This window comes from Gymnoscopelus braueri, assembly GCF_963280865.1.
Source record: "Gymnoscopelus braueri genome assembly, chromosome: 11".
NCBI classification, from domain to species: domain Eukaryota; kingdom Metazoa; phylum Chordata; class Actinopteri; order Myctophiformes; family Myctophidae; genus Gymnoscopelus; species Gymnoscopelus braueri.
In genome coordinates this window covers 15,934,913-15,962,366 of record NC_137613.1, presented here as the reverse complement: position 1 = coordinate 15,962,366, position 27,454 = coordinate 15,934,913, and the positions used below count along the sequence as shown (strand labels likewise).

Here is a 27,454-nt window from a genome sequence, read left to right as displayed (position 1 = left end):
ATCTATCTATCCAGGTAAAATGTTTTGTTGAGCATGTGTAGCAGAGTGGCTCAGAGCCTCTCCCTATAAAGACCAAAAGCCTAATATTTCACCCAGCTAAGAGGGGTTTTCCTTTAGGCTAGTGGTTAGATGTTTGGCTTTAGTGTTCCTTCCCACGCGGGAGACCTGACGTCGAATCCTGCGTGTTACACCAAACTGCTTCACATTTGCACATTTACACACGTTCACAAATAAAGAGTAAAATGTTTTCCCTCAACAGACTGTTTAATAAATATTTGGGGTCCAGTGTGTTTGGGTGTGGAATTACAGGCAGATCCCCTGCATCCAGAAGCTGTTCAGTACAACCACAGTCCACAGCAGACCACAGCTCCACAGCAGATACCTGTAAGTCAAATATGCTAAAACATAAACGGGAAAATCTGGTTCTCTTTCCTGGGCATAGACCTCTATACCACATAAACATATATTACAAATAACACATATAAAATTAATATATTACTCTCTCAATATACAAACAGTTAAGGTGTGTGTGCTTATGTCACTTTCAAGTGCTCAAATGTGGTGTTCTTTTAATCACTTCTACCCTTAGCTAACTGGAGTCACCCAGGGCCCCCTTAAGCTAGCTCTACACTAAATATCAGACGAAAATAGAAGCTCTACAAGCACACGGTGCGTTACATTGTGAGGTGTGGTGGCACGTTGTGATCTTGTAGATATGCCTTTTTTGCTTCATGCAGGTTCATGTGGTTAAACTGCAGTGCATAGTTTCACCTCTCCACTCGGTTGACTTTGCATTGTGATGGGTTACAAACTGAAAATCAAGTAAAAAAGGGAAGGAAGTTGAATCCGGTGGAGCCCACTTGGTTCTGTCCTGTTGCGTTATTTTACGTTCCAACTGGAATCCAACCGAGTAGCTTGCCAAGAAACCGAGAAATGCAACTCTCTGAGGAAGATTTTCAGCTAGGTTGTTTTGGACCACCTAGCTGACCACATTTCTTCCCTAATATATAGTATAAAATAAAGCCATTCCAATGTATTTGCATGACTTGTTTGGTTCTGACATATTTTGCCTCTGTACAAAATCTTGAAAACAAAACAAAAAGAAAACAAAAAACTAGAGAGGAGGCAGGAAGCCTCTTGTGATTGGCTGAATACCAAAAAATCCTGAAAAACTTGCAGTGCTCCCCTGTTTAATATGATCAGTCACCATTTATTCAAAGTGCATCGTCAGCAGGGCTTCCCCACCCTGCTGCCTGAAGTTCTGGGTACCAGATTGCCATATCCAGCCTCCCTTTTGGTACAGTAGTTCCATATGGGTAGTTATCTGTTCTATTTGCTCAGGTAACCTGAGGACTGTCCTGTTATTGGCTGATACGCTTGTAATTGATCACACTCTCAAGCAATCAGAAGACTGCATAGTTGTACGCCTCTCCGTATCCCGCCTCCCTCAGGTATTTCTCGATGTCCAGTGGCTCAGGTACCCGAAGGACAGTCCTGTCATTGGCTGATCTCTCTCCCGACTGGAGCTTCCTGATGAGTTCAGGCATGGCGGGTCGTTGCTGGGGGTTCCACTGGCAACACGACTTGATAATGGAAAACCTGGAGGAAGTACAACGGATTATAATGAAGCAGTGATTCATTACAAGCCAGTCCTGGGGGGACTCCCCATGAGAGGTTGCACAGGTGCAGTTTTTACAAAACTTATCAGACAGGTGTTGTGAATATTATACAATGCTCTTTCCTCTACCTAACTTTTCTTTACCTAACTCCTCGTATGCAGTTTCACATCACTGACATAATGAAAAAGTAATTGGCTTTCTTTATGTTAGGGTGCAACCTGTCGTGGATGGAAGTGCTGAGGTGCAGTGCTTCTTAACCTTATTTCCTGTCCCCTTTGTCCCCCTAACGTTTCTTGGTAAAACGCTAGCCTAGAACTGTTTACATGTTTGCAGAAATGACAGTTATCTACAGAATACATCTACAAGACTTCCTGTAAATCGGGGAGGCTATAGCGCCCCGTGCGGGAGGCCATATTGCACCCGTGGTGAAAGCCTGCTGATGTTGCTCAACATCGGGTCCCTGTTAGCCACAGCACATCCTCCCATCAGCACATCTGTCTGACAATCCAGGATGTAGCAAAGGGGCCCTGCCGATGTCTTCGCTTATCTCAGCTGATGAACTTTTGCACTTCACTCACTTACACATATAGGCATAATTTATTTGTGTAATAGCTACGCCCATACGAGACCGCCTCGGTGGGCTGTCCAACACTAATTCTGTCAATGTATATGTGTGACTGCTTGTCTTTCAATAAATTAGAACATGTTAACTTGGACGCTTGTTTGAGACTCAATGTGTTCCCGATGCATCGCTCTTCTTCTATGCTGCTATAACTGAGACATCACCTTGTATTTTCCTATGAACTTCTCTCACCCACATCATCTGACCAGACTTTGAATGACCTAGAGAAAAAACTCATTACAATAGGACAAGTAAACCAGGGGTCTTCAACAGGGGGTCCAGGACCCCTAGGGGGTCCTCAAGAATTACAATCTTTGCGTGATAGGAACTTATTTTTTACATTAACCACTTGAATCCTAGCAACCCTATTCTGAGGGGAACAGTAGCCGAAGATAGCAGATTTACAAGCTCACAACGCCTCGCAGGCAGCGTGAGGCATTGTGAGCTTGTAGATCTTCTATTTTCAGCAAAGAGGTTTGGGGTAGGGGTAAAAAGAGCAGCTCAGTTTTCCAAGTATTGAGGGTTTAAGTGGTTAACTTATACAACGCGTGGGGGTCCCTGCTTCATCTCTCTCTCTCTCTCTCTCAGCTAGGGGGTCCTTGGCCTGAAAATTTTTGAAGACCCCGAAGTAAACAGATCTGCAAATTGGGTATTTCAAAACTGATCATTATGATCTTTCAGATTAGGATTTGCTTGACCCTTCTACCTTTAGCCTGAAGCTTACATTTTGTCCCAGCATGTTTTAAAACATAGGATCAGAGTAGTTTTTTTATGGCAAAAATCTCTGATATCTTAGAAAGGTGATGATTCATGGTTGATTTATACTATGGCCTTATTTGAAATTGTGTTTTATCTGATGAGGATTTGGGGAAAACACAGCCCCCCACACAGCCTTTATTGTAGGCACTCCACAGTTGATCATTTTTTCTCCCAATATTTTATATATTTTCCTTTGGCTACAATGTATAGTTATATATATATCCTACCTCAGTAACCCAGGGAATATATCTAAATTAATCTGTAATTTTGATACTTCTTTAGGCACACCCATTTTCTACACTTATTACTGATCAATGATCGTATTATAAACTAATTTATATTTATATTCTAGTAGTATTATACCTTGTTTCTATTATTCCTGTAACTTGTTTTTATAGTTTGGACCTTGACTATTTAAACTTTTAAAGCAAAACTGACGCACTTGTGGACATTTAAATAGGTCCTCAAATGAATGATTGAAAGTAGGCTACAAGTGTAACACGTTGTGTCGCAGAGTTAGAAATACACCAAATACACAGGTATTTGGTGTATTTCTAACTCTGCTACACAAGTGTAATGTAAAGAGAAAATTAAGTATTTTTTTATTTTTATGTAATGTCTTTTCCTCTTGGGCTAGGCTATGTAATCCTGTTAGTTTTAACCGTTTACATTGCATCCTTTCATTTTATGACACATGACCAAATCTTAAAAACCACCTGTAGGTCTACAGAATGGCCTCTAGATGTCGGTCTTAAACCTCTCTCAGTGATGCTGTTCAGGCTAAAGCTGGCTCCACTTCTCCACTGAGATCAGTACCAGCTACCTTAGAGCCTTTGTATGACTCTTGAGAGAACATGCATGACTTCTGAAGTAACTATTCAATTAAACAATTAAACCATTCAATGCGACGCATTGTGAGCTAGCTATATCGGCTATTTTCAAGAGATGTTTTGAACCTGTGAAATTCTGCACACTTGTACTTTTGGTACTTTATTTTGATGCCGATACTTTTGTACTTTTACTCGAGCGCATTTTGAACACGGGACTTCTACTTGTAAGAGAGTATATCTATTCCAGTATTGATACTTTTACTTAAGTAATACATGTGAGCACTTTTCCACCGCTGGCACTGCTGGTGAGTGGTGACAGACCAGAAAACGATTACAATTCGTGCCAGGCACCAGCCAATCAATTGACAGCTGTGCTCATTTCGAAGGTGGAAGGCAGGCACCAACGCTGTTCTCAACCGTTTACTTATATTTTTACTTTAGTTTAGCTTCTTTTCATTATTTTGGTTTTCATTATTGGTCAAGGCCTTTGTTCTTTGTTGAACATATGTTGGAGGAACATTGATTCATCAAGTCACCAGCTAGCTAGCCTTGGATCAAGACGGTCATAATGATGACGGTAACAGGACAGGTGGGCACCAAAACCATCTGGGCACTAGTAGGGACAACTGGGCACAAACCATCTGGGCACTAGGGACAACTGGGCACCAAAACCATATGGGTACATACATACTAGGTACATGTGGGCACCTGGACGAGTGGGCACTTAGGGGTGGAGTTAACTGGGCACCTGGAGAGTTGGGCACCAGGAAAATTGGGCACCAAAACCACCTGGACACCAGGGACATGTGGGCACCTGGACAAGTGGGCACTTAGGGATGGAGATAACTGGGCACCTGGATGATATATGACAGTCACCAGCCTGACAAGACAAACCAAGTCACCACCATAACCATTCGGTGAGTAGCCTACACTGCCTGTCTGTCTACAAGTGTGTGTCTAAAGTGGCTTTCAGGAAGAAATTTAGAAGGAAGCTGAGAATATGTTATATTCTATTCTGCTCTGCTTTATTATCCAGGCTCCTGGTGAATCATGACCACACAATTGATTCTGTGGGATATTTTTTTTAAACTGCAGAACAAAGGGTATTTATTAAATATAGTATATCATATAATTAAATATGATTTTTTTTCTCACAGAATCAAAATCTCAAGGCACATTCTTATCTGTATAAAAGAGACCCTATAGCACTTAATCGTTCATATCGCTGTTGAGCTACTAGATCAGATATTGTTTTTTAAAAAGTTTAAAATATTTGAAAATAAATAACAAGTGCTTTTTTTTAGGATATATTATTTCCCTCTGTATTAGAAATGAGTGTGCACAAAGTAAGGATATAAAAAAAAATCTCAATTATTTGGGTAGTTGTATACAGTAGGCTATTGCAATACTAATGTGTGGTTGTCTGTCTCAAAATCCATATAGGCACACGTGGACGTGGTCTCAGTGTGCCTCAGCATTTGCATGCATTGGGGAACTGCTGCCATTTGGCTGCCGTGTTAAGTGGTCAGATGGGTGGACCACAAACACTTTTGAGATTCAAATGGAAAAGTTTGTGAACCACTAATCTAGTCCAGGGGTCTTCAATGTATTTCAGCCCAAGGATCCCCCTATAGCTGAGAGAGAGATGAAGCAGGGAAAAAAAAGTCCTATTGCACAAAGATTTGGCGGCGCCCCCCTGTAGTAACTCTGAGGACCCCCTAGACTAGCCATAGTTCACATGACACTCGTCATGTTTCAGGGTTACCCATAGACTAGAGCCCTTCTCTATTCTAAGAAGTTTCTCTATTTAATTGGAGTATTGTAGTTTATCTCTTCCTTACAGTGTGTTGGAGCAGGTGCTTGGTCTCTTCAACGTCTTGCCTCTCTGGAGGTACTGAAGGAGCTCATTGGCCATGATCTGAGCAAACGGTGGCTCCCCTAAAGACAGAATGATACATTCAATTACAAGGGTGTATGTGTACCCCGCTAAAAAAGAAGTGATTTTACTGAAACACAATCAATCCCCAAGGGAATTCATGTCATTACATCAGCCAGTGGCAGGAGCTACACTATATCTAGAATGGATCTACACTATCCAGACTAATAATGCCTTTGTTAATTTCCCTATGTGCTTACATACATAAAGAATATGAAATACTGTTCCCCCATCAGACACTTGCAGGGGGGGGGGGGTCCTTAAGGGATTTCCAGGGGGTCCTCTTACGGAACAGTTTAATTTCACTATTATTTCACTGGCTAGGAGAGAGAATGTACGGTATAAGAATAATTCAGATCATAGGTAGGTTTCACTCTCCTCTGTACTAAAAATAACAGATGTTCTCTGAGGGCTAATACAGTAGGTATTAATGGGGTCCTTTACATGAAAATGAAAAGCCCTGCTATAAGTGTAATCCAGTCATCATCTCTGCATTGTTTTATTTACAGTATATGTTATCTTTCAGCTATTCTGTTTTACAGTTACTATTGATTGGTTGATTTTATTTTGGTAAAAGACATACAGTACAAGTAAAAAAAAGAAATGTTAGTTTATGTTGCGTCTTAGTTTTGCTCTTTTTATGTTTCTTAGATAGGCTTGATGTTTTATGTTGCTGAGGGGGAATGTAAGTTCACAGGGAAATTGACAAATAAAGTGATTCTTGACAATATACCTTAAACCCAGGATAACACATTAAAGCATAACGACTACTCACCTAGTGTGATCATTTCATAGAGCAGGCAGCCAAAAGACCAGCTGTAAAACAAATGGAATAGAAGAAAGTCTATGAAGAATGCATTATGGTATGTCCACTTTTCCTTTAATCACAAATCTTTGGCCTGAACTATAGGCTTAACACACAAATCTGCTCTTCCAGCAGGGGATCGGTGGTAGCGGAACACTCACACATCACTGCTTGGACTGACTGCTGTCCTGGCCAGTAATTCAGGAGGTTGCCACTTCCTCATCTCCATGGCTTCCATGTCCCCCGGCGCTCTGGCCTGAGCTGTCCTGCGGTAGGCGTAGCCCAGTCCCCACAGCTTGGCCGTCAGGTCTCCACCAACCAGCACGCTGCGAGCCCCCAGGTTGCCATGGATGCAGTTCTGAGTGTGAAGGTACTCCTAGATAGTTGTTGGACACACACAATTCAATTCAATTCAAAGGGCTTTATTGGCTCGAGAAAACATTTGCATTGCCAAAGCAAAAGTGGAACAATACAATCAAAACAAAATAATATATGTACAATTGAAAGGGAATAGAAATTATGTGTAGTGTACACAGAGCTGTTATATTTCAACTGAGGGAAGTCTAACTTACAAAACCATGCTGTACGAATTGTGCATTTGCTGTCGGAAATAGTTAGCCACAAATAGCATAGCAGCTGTTTTTCAAATGTGTTTAAATGTACATTTCTCTGTTTGTATGTACACACACACACACACACACACACACACACACACACACACACACACACACACACACACACACACACACACACACACACACACACACACACACACACACACACACACACACACACACACACACACACACACACACACACACACATTGCTGTTCACATTAACTGTGTCCCACATTAACCACATGAACCCAAAAATTGCAGATCTACTGTACAAGCTCGGTTGTAATGTTGGACATACTGTGTACTGTAGCCACATTATCCAAATATGTTTATATTGTTGTATATTGTTCACAGTACAGCACAAAGGGGGAACATAACAAAGCCTCCCACACATATTGTAGTGCACACGCACACACACACTCACTGACAAATAATGTCTGAAAAGTGCAATACTCGGTGGAGGACTGCTACGACAGTTTACTAATTTATTAAAACCGGGAACACATCTGTGTAACCACTTTAACCATTATTTTATAGTTTTTAAAAAATCTTGAAAATTTGTCTCTGGGGGTCCCTGGAACAACATATTTTGAGATGGGGGTCCGCAGCAAAATACATAACATTTTGGGGGTCCTTGACATGAAATAGTCTGAGAACCACTGATATTATAGCAACATACGTTTTTTCAGAAAACTGTAGAAGACATTTGCTGGCATTTCGTCTCTGTCGGGTGGAAACCTCCAAAACTGTTATTTTTCAGGATTCAAATTCAAAAGTAGCAAAAGTAGCAGATCTACAAGCTCAAAATGCGCCATTCCGCGTTTCAAGTTTGTGGATCTGCTACTTTTTGATGCTTTTGTGTGACGCTGTAGTACGATCTCGTAGGGCGTTAATATACGAAAAAACACAAACAGTTAGAATATGGAGATAAGAGGTTTCTGCCTGACAGCAACGATATACAGTATAAGCTAAGCGAAGGGACAGACTGGACTAAAGCACATTCTATCGAACAACCACCGAATAATTTTTGTCTTGTAAAGAAAGGAAAATGTAATCAAATACAAAGTGCCACAGAGATGAGCTTGAATCAGTTCATAATGAAGGTGTAACTAACCAGGGCAGAGGCCACTTGTCCTGCCATGATGAAGATCCTCTTCTCTGTCAGGTCACATGGACTCTCACTGCCTGTGTTATCCTACAGAAAGACATTTACAGTGTAGGCATCAGGCCTGGAATTTCATCATTTTATGGGCAAGGCCACTACTTGGCCTTTGGTTGTGTACTTGTTTGTTGTGGGCATAAAGGCCAAAGGCCAGGGCACGAAGGCCATCAAATGACACAATGATTTTAAGTCCACAGAAATAATTAGATTGATACATTTCAATACATAGTATTATTATATCTGTGAAATATGTAAATGTTTAATTATTTCACAAAATGTATTGGTAATTTGGTATATACCAATACATTTAGAAACTTCATACACACTCAGCCCAGGACTAATCAAAATCACAAGACTCTTTTGGGGGGAGGGGCAGATCTACTGTACAAGCTCACAGAACGTCACTTCGTGCCACACTGCGAGCTTGTATATCTGCTATTTTTGAACATTTTTGAAAAATCTTGAAAGTGTGAGAACTACTTATTTGGAAGGCATTTGTAGAATCGGCCTCAGGTCTTAAAGGGAGAGTTCACCCAAAAAATACTTTTTTTTAACTATCGATTAGTCACCCCATGGAGACTTGAATTCAAGTTTTTATCGCATTCCTAGGTAGGCAGCGGTTCCGGTAGGAGACACAAAGAGTCCTTTGTGTCTCCCGCTGCCGGTCATCAGATTATTGGCTTAGGAATGCGACCAAAACAAAAAAATATCCATGAATTCAAGTCTCCATGGGGTGACTAATCGATAGAAAAAAGTCATTCTTGGGTCCCTTTTTAATGGGTTTAACAAAGGTGACAAGAAGGGATAGAAGTAGAGCGTGTGGGAGCGAGGCACTGTAGAGTCTGAAGAGGAGGCGAGTCTTAAGACTGTGGTCGGAAAAGTGGGAGTGAGACAGATCCAAACGAAGAATAAATAAATAAAGAATGAAGAATATAATCTCTCTCTGACAGTTTGTGTGTAACGTTAGACCAACTCTACCAGTGTGATCGGATGCCAGCGATGGCTCATTGTTTCTGTGTCCTCGTCCGCCACAAATAGGTTGCGCTCTACCTGTCTACATCTCCACAGGAACCCCAACAGGTCCCTGTGCGGCAGCTCCTCCACCGCCGTGACCAGCGGCGTCTGCAGCGACACCACGCCCAGCAGGGCGGGCAGGAAGGCGTGCGGCCCCAGCCCGGACAGGAAGGAAGCGAAACCCAGGAAGTGCTGGCGCTCGTCGTCGTCTGCTGACTCTGGAAGGAAGATATAAGACGGAAGGTCGATTCGGTGCGTTTGGTTTCAGTAGGTCAGAAGTAGTTTCTATTTTTTGCCGCCCCCACACACACACACACACACACACACTACGGGAATGCCTGGCAGTTGGCACCCCTTCAAAACATTATAGCGTTTCAAAGTGTTTCAAAGTAGTAAAAGGTGGCAGTGGCTCAAAGTAGCTGTGGAAATACTGGTCCAATATAATTTGATATAGTACTATATAGCATATATGGTGCAGTGTTGCATTACATTCACCCATTCATGCACCGACGGTGGAGGAAGCCATCCAAGGCAAGAACCTGCTCATCTGGAGCAGTTATAGGGGGTTCAGTGTCTTGCTCAAGGACACTTAACAGAGGGGGAGCAGGGAATTGAACCGGGAATCTTCCGTTTCCCAAGCGGCCGCTCTACAGTACCCCCTGAGCCGCTGCCAAATGCACCATATGGCATACTATTGATATAATCTATATTTTTTCTTCTGAGTTGCTCGACAAGAATGTATAAAATGAAAAACAATCACATTTTAATTCAGTTGTCTTAGTCCACGATAATATTGTTTTGTGTAATATAGTGTAGCACAGGGGTCTTCAACAGAGGGTCCGAGACCCCTGGGGGTCCTCAGAGTTACTACAGGGGTACCGCCACATATTTGTGATAGGGACTTTATTTTTCCATTTTTTTCATTAGCCACTTGAACCCTAGCATCCCTATTCCGAGGAGAACTTTAGCCAAAAATAGCAGATCTACAAGCTTGAAGCTTGTAGATCAGCTATTTTCGGGCAAAGAGCTTTGGTGTAGAGGGGGGAAAAGACCAGACTAAGTACAGAGTACAGAGTGAGATTTAAAATATTGACGGTTTAAGTGGTTAAATATTTGAAAACATACATTAACATGAATCCAAAATACACTGAAGATTGTGCTGTCAAACTATGAAACCATATGGAATCTATGAAAAAGTTGTGGGGGTCCCTGCTTCATCTGTCTCTCAGCTAAGGGGTCCTTGGCCTGAAAAACATTGAAGACCCTTTGGTGTAGCATATAGGATAGTACCTTTCAGGACCCTGAGGATGACATTGCGGTTGTCCAAGAGGGCCCTGTGCAGAGTGACTGTAGTGTCACGTTTGATAGAGAAGGACATAGGCAGAGGAGTGACCCGGCTAAACTGTCCCTGCTGGAGCTCCCTGGTCTGCTGTGGTGTTGCGGTATTGGTCGGTTTGGCATTCTGCTGGACCTGTTGCACCGTCATTGGCAGTACTTCATGTTCCAATACATTCAGTTCCGCGGGAGCTATAGGGAGAGAAGTACAGTATATGTGACATATTATCTGGATTCATACTTTACACATGTTATGCTCATATTTCTGTACGTACAGTATATGAGCTCTTATCTTGGGAAATCTTGTTTTGTCTATTCTTTGTCATCATAATTATCTCATAGTATCTCATCTCATGTTATCTGAATAGAGTAGTGAAGTTATTAAGGACTGAGTAGCCCTAATTCATTTTAAGTCAGTCTGGACAAGAGTCTCAGCTAAGTCTTATGCCTAAACTTTGTTGGATTTTTTTTTACTATTTTGAATGAAAAACTATTTAAAATAGTGAAAATAGCTGACCTACATCGACACGTTGTAGATCGGCTATTTTAGCTATTTTAAAAACATTTTCAAAATGGTAAAAATGCAAAAAAAGTTAGGCATACAGTATGCGGGAAGGTGGTGCACAAGATAGGGCCCTAGGTGTAAATTACAATACACTTGAGTGTCTAGAGTAATTCAGAAGATACTAACAACATCAACAAGTCAATGAGAAACAATAAAAGTGACGGATGTACTGTAAATAAACAGGGTCATGAATACGACACATTTCCAGATCGGCGCGTACTCACCATCAATCCCCTGTAGTTCCCGCCTGTGGTTGCGTGTGTGTCGGTGATGTGAGCTGTGGTGGTGGTGTTGGGGCAGAGGGGAGGTGGCTCGTGCACGCCTGTGCCCGGGGCAACACTTCAGCACCAACACAGCCACCCAGGTGACCAGGAAGGCTGCTAGGAGGAGGGTGGGAACGACAATCACTTCCGTCTCGTAGTCCCGTATCACTGAAAGGGTGGGATGGGAGAATCGTGCTTAATTTTATCTCGTCGCTTGCAGAAAATAGCAGATCTACAAGCTCGTTACATGTCACATCACAATACGTTATGAGCTTGTTGATTGGCTGTTTCCAGGAAGCGACACCGTATGGCGAAGTATAAATGAGGCTTGAATAGTTAAAGACATTGTCTTTAAATGTCTCGATGAATTGAATACACTGGACCAAACCCTGGGCTTATTTGGGTTATCCTTTTAGCATTATTTTGTATAAATCTCTGCCACTGTGCCTTTATTTTGCAAACTGTTAAAAATGCTAGATCAAGGAGAGTGCAGAACAGTCAAAGCCATGAGTGGCCAGACAATAGAAGTAGCATAATGTCCTTTGTCTCCAGAACGTCCGTGCATGAGAAAGGTAGCAATACGAGCCAAGGTAGACCTTTATTTTAAGTGGAAGAATATTTGGATCAAAAGCACATGATTTTGTGTAGTGTTTCTTGGAAAGCAAAGACACATAATAATTCTAAGAACTACAGAATACCATCTTACAAGTTCAAGTTTAGAAACAATATTATACCACTCCAGTTGTTATTGTAATGTTGAAGTAAAGCCTGTCACTTATCTTGTCTATTGCAAAACACTCAAACCCAACCTCCCGTCACTCACACAAAATGACGACACTGTACTATTTTAATATAGTACCATCCACCACCACACCTTCAGTAAAGTACACACACAATGTTCAAACCAGTGAGGAAGCTGGAATGTGAAATGACATTCCCTTTGTAAACCGTACTGTCTGGTCATGAACTCATGATCCATTGTAAAGTGTGCTGAGTAATCCACGGCATGGCATAAATTACCTTGTCAATCTCAACAAATGCTTCCTTGAGTTTTTTTAAGCTTGTGTGACTGTTGCTCCACAGTATCACAGTTCAAAAGGAAGTGTCAAGACCAACATCTTAGACTAACAAACCCTTTGAAAGAGTTTATCTTTGTGCCTAATCCTTTACTGTATGCAATATGAAAAACAAATGCTTTTCCGGTGCTCTTGTGAAAGGCACTTACAGTAACGCTGGGTGCATTACATAACGCATAACATGGCGTTTAAAGGCATAAGAAGGCAAAAAAGTTTAAATAACGAAATAATTAAACTAATTTAAAACAAGAAGCAAAGCAAAAATTAAGGGCAAAGTGTTATGGTTTTACTTAGTCTCACACAACCGGAAATAAATTAATAGTAGGCCATCATTTTGTAGGAATTTTACTGGGTAGATCCCACTACAAGATTGTGGTTGTACAGGTCATCCCTGTGTGCCCAACAGCATAAGGGTGCTGTCACAAAGTAATTATTCATCCATTCCCTTCAATTCTATGTGAGCGAAGGTGCGGAGCTTCCGGTGGGGTAACGTATTCAAATCACATGCCTGCACCTCACGCTAGAATGTGTGACTGTACCCTAAGACTGGTTCTACTGGGAAGCTCCCAGTGGCCAACAATAGAACACGCAGATGGGTGTAACTGTATAAATCAGAGGTATTGTGCTTCTGTAAAGGTTTATGCTGTGAAAGATCAGTTTCAACTTCCACAAAACAATGGTTACATAATGGTTTCATTCAAGAATATTTTTTTTGCGCCAAAACGAGAAGCTGCACCCCTCGCATAGAATGCAGGACAGGACAGAAACGACTGATTCAGTCGTGCGTGTCTCACCGTACCCTTAATCAACAACACACACACACACACACACACACACACACACACACACACACACACACACACACACACACACACACACACACACACACACACACACACACACAGTCACACACACACACACACACCCATCTGCTCTGTCTTGTCCCTTCTATTGTCCGTGTGGTGATAGCGACTTTGGGATTATACTGATACATGGCAATCAGCTGAGCTTTGTTATTCCTGATCAAGATAAAAAAAACCTGCTGTCATCTGTTCCCTCACACCAAGCCCTGCTACAATCATACTGTATCTACTGCACTGCATTGCAGACATTCGTACATACTGGATTACATATAACTTGATTAGAGTAATCCTTATCTGCAAAAACAGTTGTGAATTGAATCTCTTACAAATATTCCAGAATCCATTTGAAGGTAATAAGACAGTTTGATTGGTTTGGTTGGATTAGAGAAACAGTCATTGCTTATAATCAGCTTGAAATAATCCTCATTTATAGTTGTACGTGAGATGGTGTTAGTAATGATACCTCAGGGAAGAGCTTAAACATGTAAGCTCAAACGGACATGAGTTTCGACTGTACTTGGTTTTCACTCTACACCAAATATCTTTGCCGAAAATAGCCAATCTACAAGCTCACAACGCCTTACAACGTGCCGCGTTGTGTGCTTGTAGATCTGCTATTTTTGACGACTAGAATAGGGATGCTGGCGTTCAAGTGGTTAATCAGTGAATGCAATATAATCTTCAACTTATACTGGACATTGTTGAGTTTGATGTCATACATGTCAATTTGAAGACATTTAGTCTACTACAAAAAAAAGCCATCACACAGAATTAAGTAATATATTGTATTCAGTCCAAAAATATTTCTCCCAGGAGTTTCACTGAAACATGAAAGAATCTGCCAAAAGAGTTATTTCACCTGTTTTTTAAAGCAGCTTAACTTTAGAAAGAATTTGAATATGTTATATACGTCTGAAGGCCAGTGGAATTTCCTGCTTTCGTCAAGGCATTGTTACTTATTTTAGTAAAGCTAAATGGTGCCTGAACCAGCAGTATCCTAACCATGATGCATTGCATGAACAGCCACAACTGAGTGGAGCCGAATTAAATTAAGGTATAATGTTCAAAATGATTGTGTTTAGCAAATAGGTTATTGATGTAGGGAAGGCGGTAAGCCATTGAGGTTGTGTGACTACAAACTCCCATGAGGGTGCAGAATTTGGGTACTGGCTCAGGAGCCATGCCATTTAGTAAAATACTACAATTTGAATTGTGTTGGAAGGAACCACGCTGGATGGATAGGGAAATTATGGAGTGCCAGTGTAAGATCCTGCATCCTTTCTTTTAGGAAAAGGAAGACGTTTACATGCAATCAAATGACAAGTGTCAAGTGACTGTTAATAGTCTTGTTTGTTTTGTAATGTCCTACATTTGAACAGTGGTGTAAAGTAACTAAGTACATTTACTCAAGTACTGCACTTAGTTGTACTACTCAACTAATGTTGAGGTATTTTATTTTACTTCACTGGAGTGTTTCCAATTTTCAGTACTTTTACTTCTACCCCAGAACATCTCAGAGACAAATAATGTACTTTTACTATTATTATTACAAAACATACACACTCAAGCCCTATACATTTCGGCCATTTGATAATAGCCGATCTACAAGCTCACAATGTGTTGCGATGGGACGCATTGTGAGCTTGTAGATCTGCTATTTTCAAACGATTTTTATACATTTCTTACATTTGAGAAATTGCGTACTTGAGTACTTTTTCCACCTCTGCATTTGAACAGTGACTCGGCAGTGTTTTCCCCAGCTGTTTAACAAGGAAATCTGTAACCATTTCTTCATGTGATTATTTTATCATGCCCCTGTTGCAATGCCATTGGAGCGTTCTGTGTGATATTGTTTGAAGGCTGGGTGGTGTTACTTCAGCCAACACTGCCATTTGGGCTTTATTTGATAACAAATTGTGATATCTACTATTGTGGTGAAGACTGATTACCCTGTCGTGTGTTGTTGACTAGGGACCATGCCGTCTACTCTCTGATCTTAGACTTTGTATGTCGCTCTGGATAAGACCATCTGCTAAATGCCTAAATTGTATTCTTGAACTGTGGAGTGATATGGATGACACACACAGTACACATACTGTGGTACCCCACTGGCTCCCCTGTCAGTGAGAGCTCCAACTGGGAGGAGCGCCTGTAGATCCATATATTGGCTATTTTTGCTCCTTTTGTGTGACACTGTAGTATGACGAAGTAGGGCATTAATTTATGAGGAAACATAGAAAAAGTTGAAAAATGCAGATAACGAGGTTTCTGCCCGACAACAACGATATAGTGGCTAATGGCCCCCACTCAAGGCACATGAGGCATATTGGAGAGGAGCATAGTTTAGGACGGTGGTTCTCAAACCTTTTAATTTCAAGGACCCCCATAACTCTTGGGAGTGTACAAATGGAACAAAATAGATCCTTACGGGTCCATTTGTACCTTTTTAAGGGACCTCAAGGAACCCTGGGGATCCCTGGACTCTACTTTTAAAACCTGTGGTGTAGGAGGTGGTGTACTCACCACAGACGGTGTCGCCCGGCAGACACAGATCAGGTCTTTCCATGGAGTGGGTGGAGTTGGATGACATGCTGCCGAGGGGAAGAAGAGAAACACAACTATAAGATCAACATGACCCACAGCCTAGAGGAAGACATCAGCATTACCACTACTCAGCATCTGCAGCAAATCCTCTAAAGCTTAGAGAGCGCACGGCGCTGAAATCTTGCGTATGAGCTGGGTTAGGTTATACGGGCAGTAAAACCTTAGATGATCCAGGCGTCTTTACACAGTAAAATCCGGAGTGTGAATGTTACTCTGAAAGTGTAAAGAAATGGACCTGTACGGGTAGAAACGGTCAATTTTTACACTTTCAGAGTTACGTTATCACTCCGGAATTTGCTGCTGCGCGCCATACCACAGTGATTTTCCCTGAGGTAGTTCAGATCGAGTGACTCTTAGCTGTCACTTGAAGTGGAAGGCTAAATTCCAATGAAAAATATCACAACACCAAATGAATCACGTGGCCTGTTGGCCTTTAACCATTTAAGCCACATATACTTGCTCACATCTAGAGTTCGGGCCACTATGCGGCCCTCACACACACATCGCACCGCCAATCTGACTGATATGCCCATATAGTATGGAGATCTTTATCTGTCAGTCCTTGTCCCCTTTTTGGCTGAGTCATGGTGACATGAGCGTGACATCAGAGGTCTGCCCGCCGGACGGACCGGTCGTCCCATAAGCCAATTTTAAAATAGGATTCCGACAAATAGCAAAAATCCGACCTACTGTACACGCTCGCAACATGACGCGTATCACTTTGACTAATAATGATAATAATAATATCTGGAATTTATGTAGTAATCAATGACGCTTTACATGTGTGTGTATGTGGGGGCCAGGGGAGAGAAGAAAAAACTCAGACAAGCAAATAAGAATTTAAAATAATAGAATTAAAAGCAATAAAACATTAAAAATAACAGGAGTTGAAATCCTCAAAGTCAACTCGGAAAGACTAGACACTTAAAACTGAAAAAACATTCATAAAACAAGAACATTCATTTAGGATATGGAATTCTGTGTAGTTGAAGTTTAATAGACATTCTGTAACCGTTGCCAAACCAGAGCGCTGCAACAGGTGTTTAGCACTGTATATTCAAATGAAGGGATCAGAGGGTCATTATGGGATGGACAGGCAAGCTCTCTGAAGCAAGAGACCCTGCCGCAATGGCTGCCGTAGCAACCGCTTTGTATGTCTGAATGTCTGCTCTCTTGCCTGCTGAATTTGTTTATCAAATGTAAGCAATATGTAACTGTCAGTCTACCAGGCCCAAATCAGAACCGTAGCCCATTCAATCCGGGAACACATCTGTGTCATGTTAGATTTTAGCTGCCTATAACCATTATTTTATACTTTTGGCTATACAAAAATAGTAGATCTACAAGCTTATAGCGCTGCATGAAGTGACACGCTATGAGCCTGTAGATCTGCTATTTTTAGAAAAATCGTGATTTTTTTTTGCAAATCTTTTAATATATGTATATATTTTTTCCCCACTATTTTCAGCTATTTCCACTATCAAAGTATCAAATTATTAAATATGTCAGTAATTTCATATCTGCCTTGTGCAACTTCAAAACCTAAAACAGAAATTAAATTTGTATTCATATGTTCCATGTTCCAACAACAAAAACAAAATGAAATCGTTAATCACAATTAGTTGAGTGACAATTAATCGTCAAGTACAATTTCATAATCGTGACAGCCCTATTTGAGACGACTTTTAACAAAACAGAACCATCAGGTGATCACAATAGGCTTCAGTTTAGAGACCCAATCTTCTCACTGCTGGTCCAGTGTAACTCTAACTGTAACCATATACTTTGGCTGTCACCTAAAATCCCTGTCGTTGACTGTTAGCCAAGTACTCATTTACTGATTTCAATCCAAGCTGCATCAATGATTTTGTGTGTTTGAGGAAATGGATAAACTGCAAACGCAAACAGATAAGTGGCCAGTGTTGAATGTACTGTATGGTACGCTATCTCTTGCAACAAATTTACACACCATAACCAAACGTCATTAAACAAACACATGCTGTTTAAGAGATCAAAGTGAGAGTGAGAGGGATGTTATAAAGTGAGTATATTGGCCTTTGCACTGTAGGATTTGAGAGAAGGTGAGAATGTAAGTTAGAGAGAGATACAAGGTGTTTTACTTTCATCCAGATCTAAGTGAAACTTTTTTTAATTTTCATGTAACCTCATTAAAAAGAGCATAGTAAGCATATGAGCTGGTTATTACAGCATATATAGCTGGTCCAGTTATAGTTAGTCATCATACCATCCAAAGGTATTTCATCTTGTCTACTTTCAGACCGGTTACTGTGCGACCAAATGGGAACTTTCATATCGCCTCTGAAATCTCATATGTCCAAAACGGTTACTTTTCAGAATTCAAATTAGCGCCGTGTTTCGAACTCGTGGATACTCGTGGTAAAAAATCTAACCGGCCCAATAGGGATGGCGCGCCAAAGAGTCCCACTTTGGCCACGCCCCCATCTCAGAAAACTGCTGCACTGAGAGGGCTTTCAGACTGAATAAGCGAGTGAAAAGAAATAAAAATTCAGGCCGAGTGTCAGGCTAATGTTTGATATTTATGTTTCATAATATCAATCAATTTAAGAATGTATCATTAAAATGTATGTTAACCACATTAACCCTGGCTTCCACCCCATGGGCAAATTTGACAAATCTATAACATTTTGTCAAGTAAGAAAGAAAAAAGTATCCGATCAAAAAAGCTCATGACGTTTTGTGACCTTGGTAGAACGACTATTTTCTCTATTTGTTCATGTATGACTTTCCTCTTCTATCCCGGATTTGAACCCGGTTTCAAGTGCACACTGACATTTTTACCATTGAGCTAATGGAGCCTGCCTGCTTGCTCAGGGGATAAATTGAATCTTTGACCATCAGGTCAAAATTCTTGTCAGATCCTGTGTCTAGGTGAGACATGACCTTTGACACGATCTAAATGTCTCAATAGAAGAGCAGGGAGACAAAATACAACCACCCCACTTGTATACGTTATATACTCTACCATACAGATTGGACAAAATTCAAATGTATTCATTAAAAAAAAGTTACATAGTGCCGCTTTAAGAAAATAACCCCCTGATTTACATTCAGTTTAATTCAGTATCCTGATCTGCCATGACCTGTTGTCTGCTGTTGTATTATGTTAATGAAAGTGCAGTTAGTACAAATAACTCACCGCTCCGCCTGTCAACCATTGAGTTGTGGTCAGCTACTGTGCTGCTGCTCATCTATATTTCAAGCAGACTGCGTGACATCACGGTATTCTGAATGCTGTGCATAGCTTCTTCCGGGGTGTGTTTCAAGAACATGTTTTGTTAATTACTTCTTTTTTGTTTTCCAGCCGTGCCGATTCTGCATTGTCATCCTAACCTCTCCCTCAATGTGGTTGAACATGTACACATACACACACACACACACACACACACACACACACACACACACACACACACACACACACACACACACACACACACACACACACGCACACACGCACACACCCCCACGCACCCTGTGACATTCTAGAACTGTCACTGAACCAGTTTGTCTACATTGTTCCTTCACACACACACACACACACACACACACACACACACACACACACACACACACACACACACACACACACACACACACACGCACACGCACACACACTCCCAAGCATCAACAACACACCCATACACATTAACAGTATACACACAGACGTCCATGCATATACACCGTCAAACACAGACAGACGCACAATCAAAACAGTGCAAAGTACCCATTATATGCATGCAAGAATATTAACCACACGCATGAGGACACTCTACTGACAACACACAGTCAAAATACACTCACTGTATGTGTGTCCCCCTTCCCCATACACACACACACACACACACACACACACACACACACACACACACACACACACACACACACACACACACACACACACACACACACACACACACACACACACACACAAACACAGTAGTTCTCAGATTGCCTTGTTCTAGTTAAGTGCTTTGCAAAGTGGAGTCCAGGAACCCTCAGGGTTGCTTGAGGGGGTTCCAAATAGATCTGTAACTCATTTGGATGCTCTAGAGCTGTGGTTCCCAAACGTTTTAGCTCGAGACCCAAAAGAGAAATCTCCCTGGGACCCAAAAAGTAGTGAAAATTAGCCGATCTACAATCTCACAACACGTCTATTTTCACTTTACTTCATAAACTTGTTTTTTTTCTAATTTAGGGAATTTATTTCATTATTTGAATTTTATTTTGAAATTCTTTAGATTTTTTTGTATTCATGAAAATCGGTGCATTTTTGTGGAATTGTTGTTTATGTGAGTGCAATCCATACGAATTGGGAGTGTTCCCAGTGTTTGGGAAACGGTGCTGTATAGAGTTATGGGGGGGTTATAGTGTGAGGGAACAGTGAACACAGTGAAACGATCGGATTCAGCGGACCTGTCCTCTCCTCACCTGGCATACTGTCCTCAGCTCCAGTCCAGTCGTCTACGTGGCTGCGGGCGGGCGGGTGTTGTTCGCAGTATCCAAGGCGTGCAATATTTCTCTTACTTTAAGCTTCCAAAAAACACTCGGACAAGTGTGAACGTTCATATTGTATGTTTTCTCTCATGGGAGATTCCAGGTGAATGTCACGACGTCCACAGGCTGTCCCATGTCCATCCATTCAGCATTAGATCCATTTCCACTGGAAGCTTCTGTACCTGATTTTAATAAACTCTCTGTTCTTGTGCCTTTCTCTCCCTCTGTCCCACTTCCTTCTTTCTCTCTCTCTCTCTCTCTCTCTCTCTCTCTCTCTCTCTCTCTCTCTCTCTCTCGCTCTCTCTCTCTCTCTCGCCCTTACTCTCTCTCTCTCTGGGGCCACACCCTCCAGTCAACAACACCTTTCTCCTTCTTGCCCTTATCACCTGGTGTGTGTGTGTGTGTGTGTGTGTGTGTGTGTGTGTGCGTGTGCGTGTGCGCATGTGCGTGTGTGTGCGTGCATAGGTGTGTCTCTCTGGTTGTGTGTCTGTATGCATAAATATCCTTGCATGTATGTGTGTGCGTGTGCACAGGTCTTAGGTCTTCCTCATTCACTCTGGTTTCTCTGTTCTATCTGTGTGTCTAGATTTGATCCAGAGCATCTTCTATACCAGAATATAAAAGAAAAGAAAAGAAAAAAGGTCTATTTGACACCTTTTTATATTTCACTGAGATCACTCTCATTGCTTTATTTACATACTAGTTTGACTGAACTGGTATAAAAATCACAGAAGCACAACATACCTTACCACCTGTGAGGTGTAACCTGTGTGTGTGTGTGTGTGTGTGTGTGTGTGGTCAAAGCAGGTGGTGTTGACTGGCCCCTCACCTATAAGTCCTTGACTGCCTCCACCCTCATCTTCTGGCCAAGTGGGCGTGGTTTGACTGTAAGTATCTTTTTACACTACGTTTGTGATCATAGTCACAGACGCCGCCAATTCTGCTCTTATGTCATGCTGTGGTTAGTGTGACATAAGAGCAAAGATTGGCCACCATATGACTATGATCAATTATGAAAAAAATAATATCATTGGATTTTATTTCTTATTCTGACCTGTCCTGTTGAATTTACTTTAAAATTAGGGCGGCAGATAAGGGACAACTTCTGACATTTACTTATTAGTCCATATCTGGACAACGGCATCAGTTTCATTTTTATATATAATTATATTGTTGCTGTCGGGCAGAAACCTCTGTTTTTTTCGTAAATTATTGCCCTACTTGATCATACTACAGCGTCACAGAAAAGTAGCAGATCCACAAGCTCAAAGCGCGACACGAAGCGACGCGTTTTGAGCTTGTAGATCTGCTACTTTTGATATTTTTTTATTTGACTCCTGAAAAGTAACAGTTTTGGACACCCGACAGAGACGATGAAAATGACTTGTGCAGCTGACTGTGCAGGTTGCAGGATAGAATTGCACAGTGATGACATCACTAGTGCAGGAAGTTTCTGCAGTAGTTGTATTTATTGTATACTTTTTGATAGTGAAATTAAATGTACATTGATGATATACTGTAAGTATCCTTGTAATATTTTAGGTTAGTTTACCAGGGTGGATCTCCTGACGTCATGAATCTACTCAACGCATGATTTATTAGTGAATATTGAGGGCCGGGCAGATTTAGATGTTCAACTTTTATAAAACATGTATTGTCTATGAGAATGCCAAATTATAACATAAGCACTACAGTACAAAACATCATTAGGACTTCCAGCATTTAAAATTCTCTCACGCTCTGCTTTTTTAACAGCCTGTCAAACAAACTAATACACCATACCATACCGACTGTTGACCTAAGAAATATACATAGATGTTGTGGTGTGACAGTCGCTTGGTGACCGTCAGCGTGTAACAGAAAGATCTCTGGTTCGATGTCCACTGAAGTGTGTGTGTGTGTCCCTGAGTGACAGTGCAACTTGTAGAATGTTGACGTTGTCATCGCGGTGATAATTTGCAAACACTCGATGCTGTGCAAACTCTGTCTTCTCTCTAACATGTAACAATGGTCTCCCTAACAACAGGATAGTTAGAAAAGCACAACAATTTAATACCCAAATTAAACTACTTATTTTCTTTCTTTTCAAAATCTTTTTTTTACTGAGGTTTACAGTTAACAAAGCATCCCTAGGGGGGTGGGCATATACAGTGAGATCACATTATTATTATTATACTAAGATCACATTATTCAAAATAAAAATAAATAAATAAAGCGGCCATCACACAATCTGAGTTTAACTATACAGAGAGCGCTTCTACATAGAAAACTGGTCCAAATAAATGAAGTGTGTAAAAACCCACACAAAGGGGGAGAAAATTGCTTTGATTGCTTGAATACTTTATTAAAGGTTTGCAAAAAGTACAGAGGTACAGTTATACAATAATGCAAGGATAACACAAAAAGCCCCGAAGGCTTGTCTAGGTCCAGTTGCAAATTGCAGACAGGTGCTCTTTTATGGCGGTTTTGAAGTAGGGAGGGAGTCACACTTTTTGATGGTTGTTGGTGGTAGGGCATGCCACATTTTGGGGTCATAATAGTAGAATGAATTCATCCCCATGTTTGTGCCGAATCTGGGGGAATGATATCAGTGGAGTTGTGCAACTTGTGCCCATGGGCGTTACTCACTCTTTTGAAGTAGTTAAGTGCCATTCACACTGAGCACTATAACGATAACTATAAACTATATAGTTCACCATTGTATTTTTTATAGTCGGTGTGAACTCTGCCATCCACTTGACTATTACTATACTACTATACTATACTACGATTTTGAAAACTATTTTTTTTATAGTTATAGTGCTCAGTATAAATGGCCCTTCATACAGATACATTGGCACTGGTCCCTTGAGTATCTTGAAAACCAGGCCCATTGCAAGTTGCTGTCCTCTGTCCTCTACCCTAAGCCATCCCACTCAAGCATAATGAGCAGGGGTTAGGTGAGTCCTAGGTGTGAGCTTTAGACGTAACCTGATCAGTTTGTTTTGAGAGGTCTGAAGTTTTACTTTTAATGCCTTTGAGTTTGCTAGAGTCCCATGAGGAGCATGCATAGTCAAAATGACATTGGATGAGTGCTCCAGCTAATATCCTCTGTGCATTCCTGACCAACGAGGAGATCCTGCCCAAAAATCTTGTTCTTTGGTTGACTTTCTTCCTTAATTTTGATGAAATCTTTTCACTTGAAATATTGTTCTCTAAAATACAACCCAGGTAGATAATTTCTTCTTTCCTTGTGATAACATTGTCACCCACTCTGACCGTAAAGTCTGTGGCCTTACTGAGGTTAATTTTGGACCCAAAAAGAATGTTATCAGCGAGCCATGTGCAGATTTGACTGATCTCAGACCTAAGGGCTTTTTCAACCTGCAATTTGTCCTTGTCCGAGACCAGGAGTGCCGAGTCATTCGTGAACAAGAACACATTTCAGTCACATGCTTATGATGAAATATATAGCGCTTAAGTGGTTAAGTAACTTAGATACAGAAACACGTAACATTGTGTGTATTCCTACATGCAACAGACACCGGCTGATGAACAAGAGCCCTGGAGAGCCCTCGGGGCTCTCTGCATGAGAGCAACTGGCTTGAGGAAAACCATGCAGTTCATCTAGTTTTAGAAAGAACACTATGCAATAAAGAAAAGGAGAACATAACTGAAACATACTGTATTTAGATAATGTATTATAACCACAACCACGTCACAATTCTGGGACAATTCTGGGCACGTCATAATAGGTGAACATTCGTCAAATATAGGAAATAGAAAATATAGGGAAAAAAAGAACCTGCCTAATGATGATGTCACTGGTAGGCGGGTTTCTGAAGTGTCCAACCCTCCTATGAGACACAGACCAAGTAGACATTTTTTTCCCAGCATTTTATCATGAGCATTAATATGAAAATATAATACATAACAAGTCGTCCTTTAACAACATGCGCTGATCAAAGTGTTGGCAAAGGGGGGCACGGTGGCGCAGTCGGTAGCGCTGTCGCCTCACAGCTAGAAGGTCCTGGGTTCGATTCCCGCAGGGGACGCTGTGGGCGCTGGGGGCGTGTTCTCTCCTCCGCGTCATCAGTGCCCACACCCTAGGTGGGTTTGGCGAAAGGGCCTTTCTGTGTGGAGTTTGCATGTTCTCCCCGTGTCTCCTAGGGTAGGTACCCTCACAAAAACCATGCAGTAATCCTGGTCACTATACTGCCTCCCCCTGGCCAGCCGGGGCGCCTGATGGAGGGGAAGGGAACTGGTTGGAATAACGTGTTCCTTCCACGCGCTACGTCCAACCAGGGAAACTCTCCCCTGTCAGGTGATAAGAAGGTCAGACGGCTCTCATGCATTGAAGGAGGCATGAGCTCGGCCCTGGCCTCCCTAGGTTGGCAGAGGGAAGGTAGTGCCCAGGATTACACGCTTAGGCATTGGCACTAGGGTGAAAAAATAGGGGTTACAAAATCGTGGGATAAAAAAAAAAAGTGTTGGAATGGCAAAGAATGGCTTTATGGAAAATGTAGAAATGGGTGGACTGAAAGAAATGCATGTTGATCTGCATATTGCCAGTTCGTTGCACATGTACACAAAGGTGTGCATTTGGGACACCCTCAGAGTCAAATGGTCCTGGGGGTGGGGGGGTGTTGTTTCAGGGGGTTCATGGGGGTCCCCGGCAATAACTTTAACCACCTTATCCATATTTTATATGTTGGCTATTTAAAAATAGCAGATATTCAACCTTGTACATCTGCTATTTTTGAACATTTATTAAAAATCTTGAAAGTATTACCATTTTCTTTAACACAAATCTTCTCTTCTGGGGGTCCCTGGCACGAAACATTTTCAGGTGGGGGTCTGTGGCCAAATATATATCAATTTGGGGGTCCTTGGCATGAACAAGTTTGAGAACTGCTGCTGTAGGTCTATCTCTGTGGCGGGTGTTAATTTGCCTCCATGCGTACTGTGTGCGTGTGTGCGTGTGTGTGTGTGTGTGTGTGTGTGTGTGTGTGTGTGTGTGTGTGTGTGTGTGTGTGTGTGTGTGTGTGTGTGTGTGTGTGTGTGTGTGTGTGTGTGTGTGTGTGCTCCTGTGCGGGCCGGGGGCAGGCAGGACATGCTGGGGGGCAGACAGACGGGGGGCTGCAGTGCAGGTTTATTTTTGGGTCAGTGACAGTGTGTCGATGGCCGCAGATGCATCGGAAAGAAAAGCTCTGAGGTACAAGCAAACTCTGGTCAGTGTCCCCCCTCTCTCTCTATCTATCTCTCTTTACCTATAACTCTCCTTTTTGTTTACCTTGTCTCCCTTTCTTTTTGCTCTCTCTCTCTCTCTCTTCCTGACTCTCTCCGTCTTATTTTTCGCCGGTGTGTCTCTGCTGCAAACTTTGGTCTGTTGACTGTTGCAGACGCTCTATTCCTTGAGTTAGTTCTGTTCTGCGTGCCGTGACGCACCTGCTGGGTTAGTGGTGTGTGTGTGTGTGTGTGTGTGTGTGTGTGTGTGTGCGTGTGCGTGTGCGTGTGTGTGTGTGTGTGTGTGTGTGTGTGTGTGTGTGTGTGTGTGTGTGTGTGTGTGTGTGTGTGTGTGTGTGTGTGTGTGTGTGTGTGTGTGTGTGTGTGTGCACAGTAAAATCCTTGGTGTTATATTAACTCTGAGAAAGTACAAATGGAGTGGACTTAAGTGGGGGGTCCGTTTTCTTAAGGATTTGTGTGTGTGCACGCTTGCGTGTGTGAAGAGGGGAAAGACCTCTTAGCTGCTGGGAACGGGGTCACACGACAGGTGTCTAAGGAGACATACACACTTCCTTCGCTCTCTGCCGCACACACACTCACACTCACACACACACACACACACACACACCAATTTACTGTGCACTTTCTCTGCTGACCACCTGTTTGCTAACCTTTTTCACGACTCATTTCCTAACCCCTGCTTGTTCGCTGTGCTGTCGGAATCTCTGCTATGATACGTGAGAAAGTGTGTCCAATGTGTCTTTATGAGTGAGTGAGACATTGTCCGTATTCGTGTGTGTGTGTGTGTGTGTGTGTGTGTGTTGGAGGGGAAACTGGAGCGAGCGTTTGAAATGGTGTTAATCTGGCCGGGTCACGTGGTTGGGGTGGAGAGGATGAGTCCCTGTATGAAGGGTTCATCAACACCAGTGCTTCCCAACCTTTTCTGAGTTCACTTGAACATCTTGAAAGTGTCCACCCACCTGACCACTTAACACAGCAGCCCAAAGGCATTTTCAAATGCATGTTGATTTTAATGATCGATCAATCGATTGCTGTTCCGGGCGAATAGGATCATTGGAACTAACGTATTATACATTATTTATCGGTTAAAAAAAAATCAAGATTTTAAAGAAAATTACTTACTTATATATACGTGTATTTATACTGTTATTTTATCATTATCCCATTTAGACCTGAGGCCGATTTTAAAAACGCCTTCTAAATCCTAACCTAAGTTTTCAGAAAATCTTTTATTCAAAAAAATTAACCAAATTTCCTGTTGCTATAGCAATATCTAAAATGACACAGATGCTTTCCCGGTTTTGAAGGTATAACAACGTATAGGCTTTCCCGGTTAAAATCTTGATTGATTTGGGGGCCGGCCCACTTTCTGGACCACCCTATTATGGGAGACAAAAGGAAAATTAGCAATTTTACATTTAGATGTATTTCCTCTTTAGAAAAAAAATTGCAGCTATTTCTATCATTAAAATCGTAACTGATCCATAACTTAATAAAACAGATATGCCACACAGTAGAAACCCAGAATGATAACCTGCAGTCCTGCACCGTTTGTGAGAACCAGTGGTGTTGATTGTTTGGTATGTCAGGGCTGCCGATCGGTGTGACCTATAGAATTTACCTC

The 27,454-nt window shown here is 41.7% G+C and overlaps 2 protein-coding genes across 4 annotated transcripts in view; one reads left to right on the top strand and one right to left on the bottom strand.

Annotated features, from left to right (window-relative positions):
* Positions 1–1,403: 1,403 nt before the first annotated feature.
* Positions 1,404–20,864, bottom strand: styk1a (serine/threonine/tyrosine kinase 1a; the record flags this gene model as incomplete). 3 transcript variants are annotated; one of them, XM_080442402.1, is made up of 10 exons in its annotated part: positions 20,539–20,864; positions 15,991–16,058; positions 11,490–11,696; positions 10,656–10,892; positions 9,330–9,583; positions 8,304–8,384; positions 6,733–6,947; positions 6,542–6,582; positions 5,672–5,768; positions 1,404–1,599 (listed from the first exon to the last, which is right to left on the bottom strand). In XM_080442402.1, exons 2-10 carry the CDS (start codon positions 16,055–16,057, stop codon positions 1,404–1,406), a joined length of 1,395 nt encoding a protein of 464 aa, XP_080298528.1. In that variant the 5' UTR covers position 16,058; positions 20,539–20,864. The 3 variants fall into 3 exon arrangements, with proteins under 3 accessions (XP_080298528.1, XP_080298530.1, XP_080298529.1); XM_080442404.1 differs by having other exon boundaries at positions 9,402–9,583; XM_080442403.1 differs by lacking the exon at positions 20,539–20,864 and adding an exon at positions 19,250–19,545.
* A 4,820-nt stretch (positions 20,865–25,684) lies between these two features.
* The window catches only part of clcn1a (chloride channel, voltage-sensitive 1a), a 57,990-nt gene continuing 56,220 nt past the window's right edge, over positions 25,685–27,454 (top strand). The window contains exon 1 of the mRNA XM_080442530.1: positions 25,685–25,814. Within this exon, the coding sequence (XP_080298656.1) occupies positions 25,764–25,814 (51 nt within the window). The 5' untranslated portion in view covers positions 25,685–25,763. The remainder of the gene's footprint in view (positions 25,815–27,454) is intronic.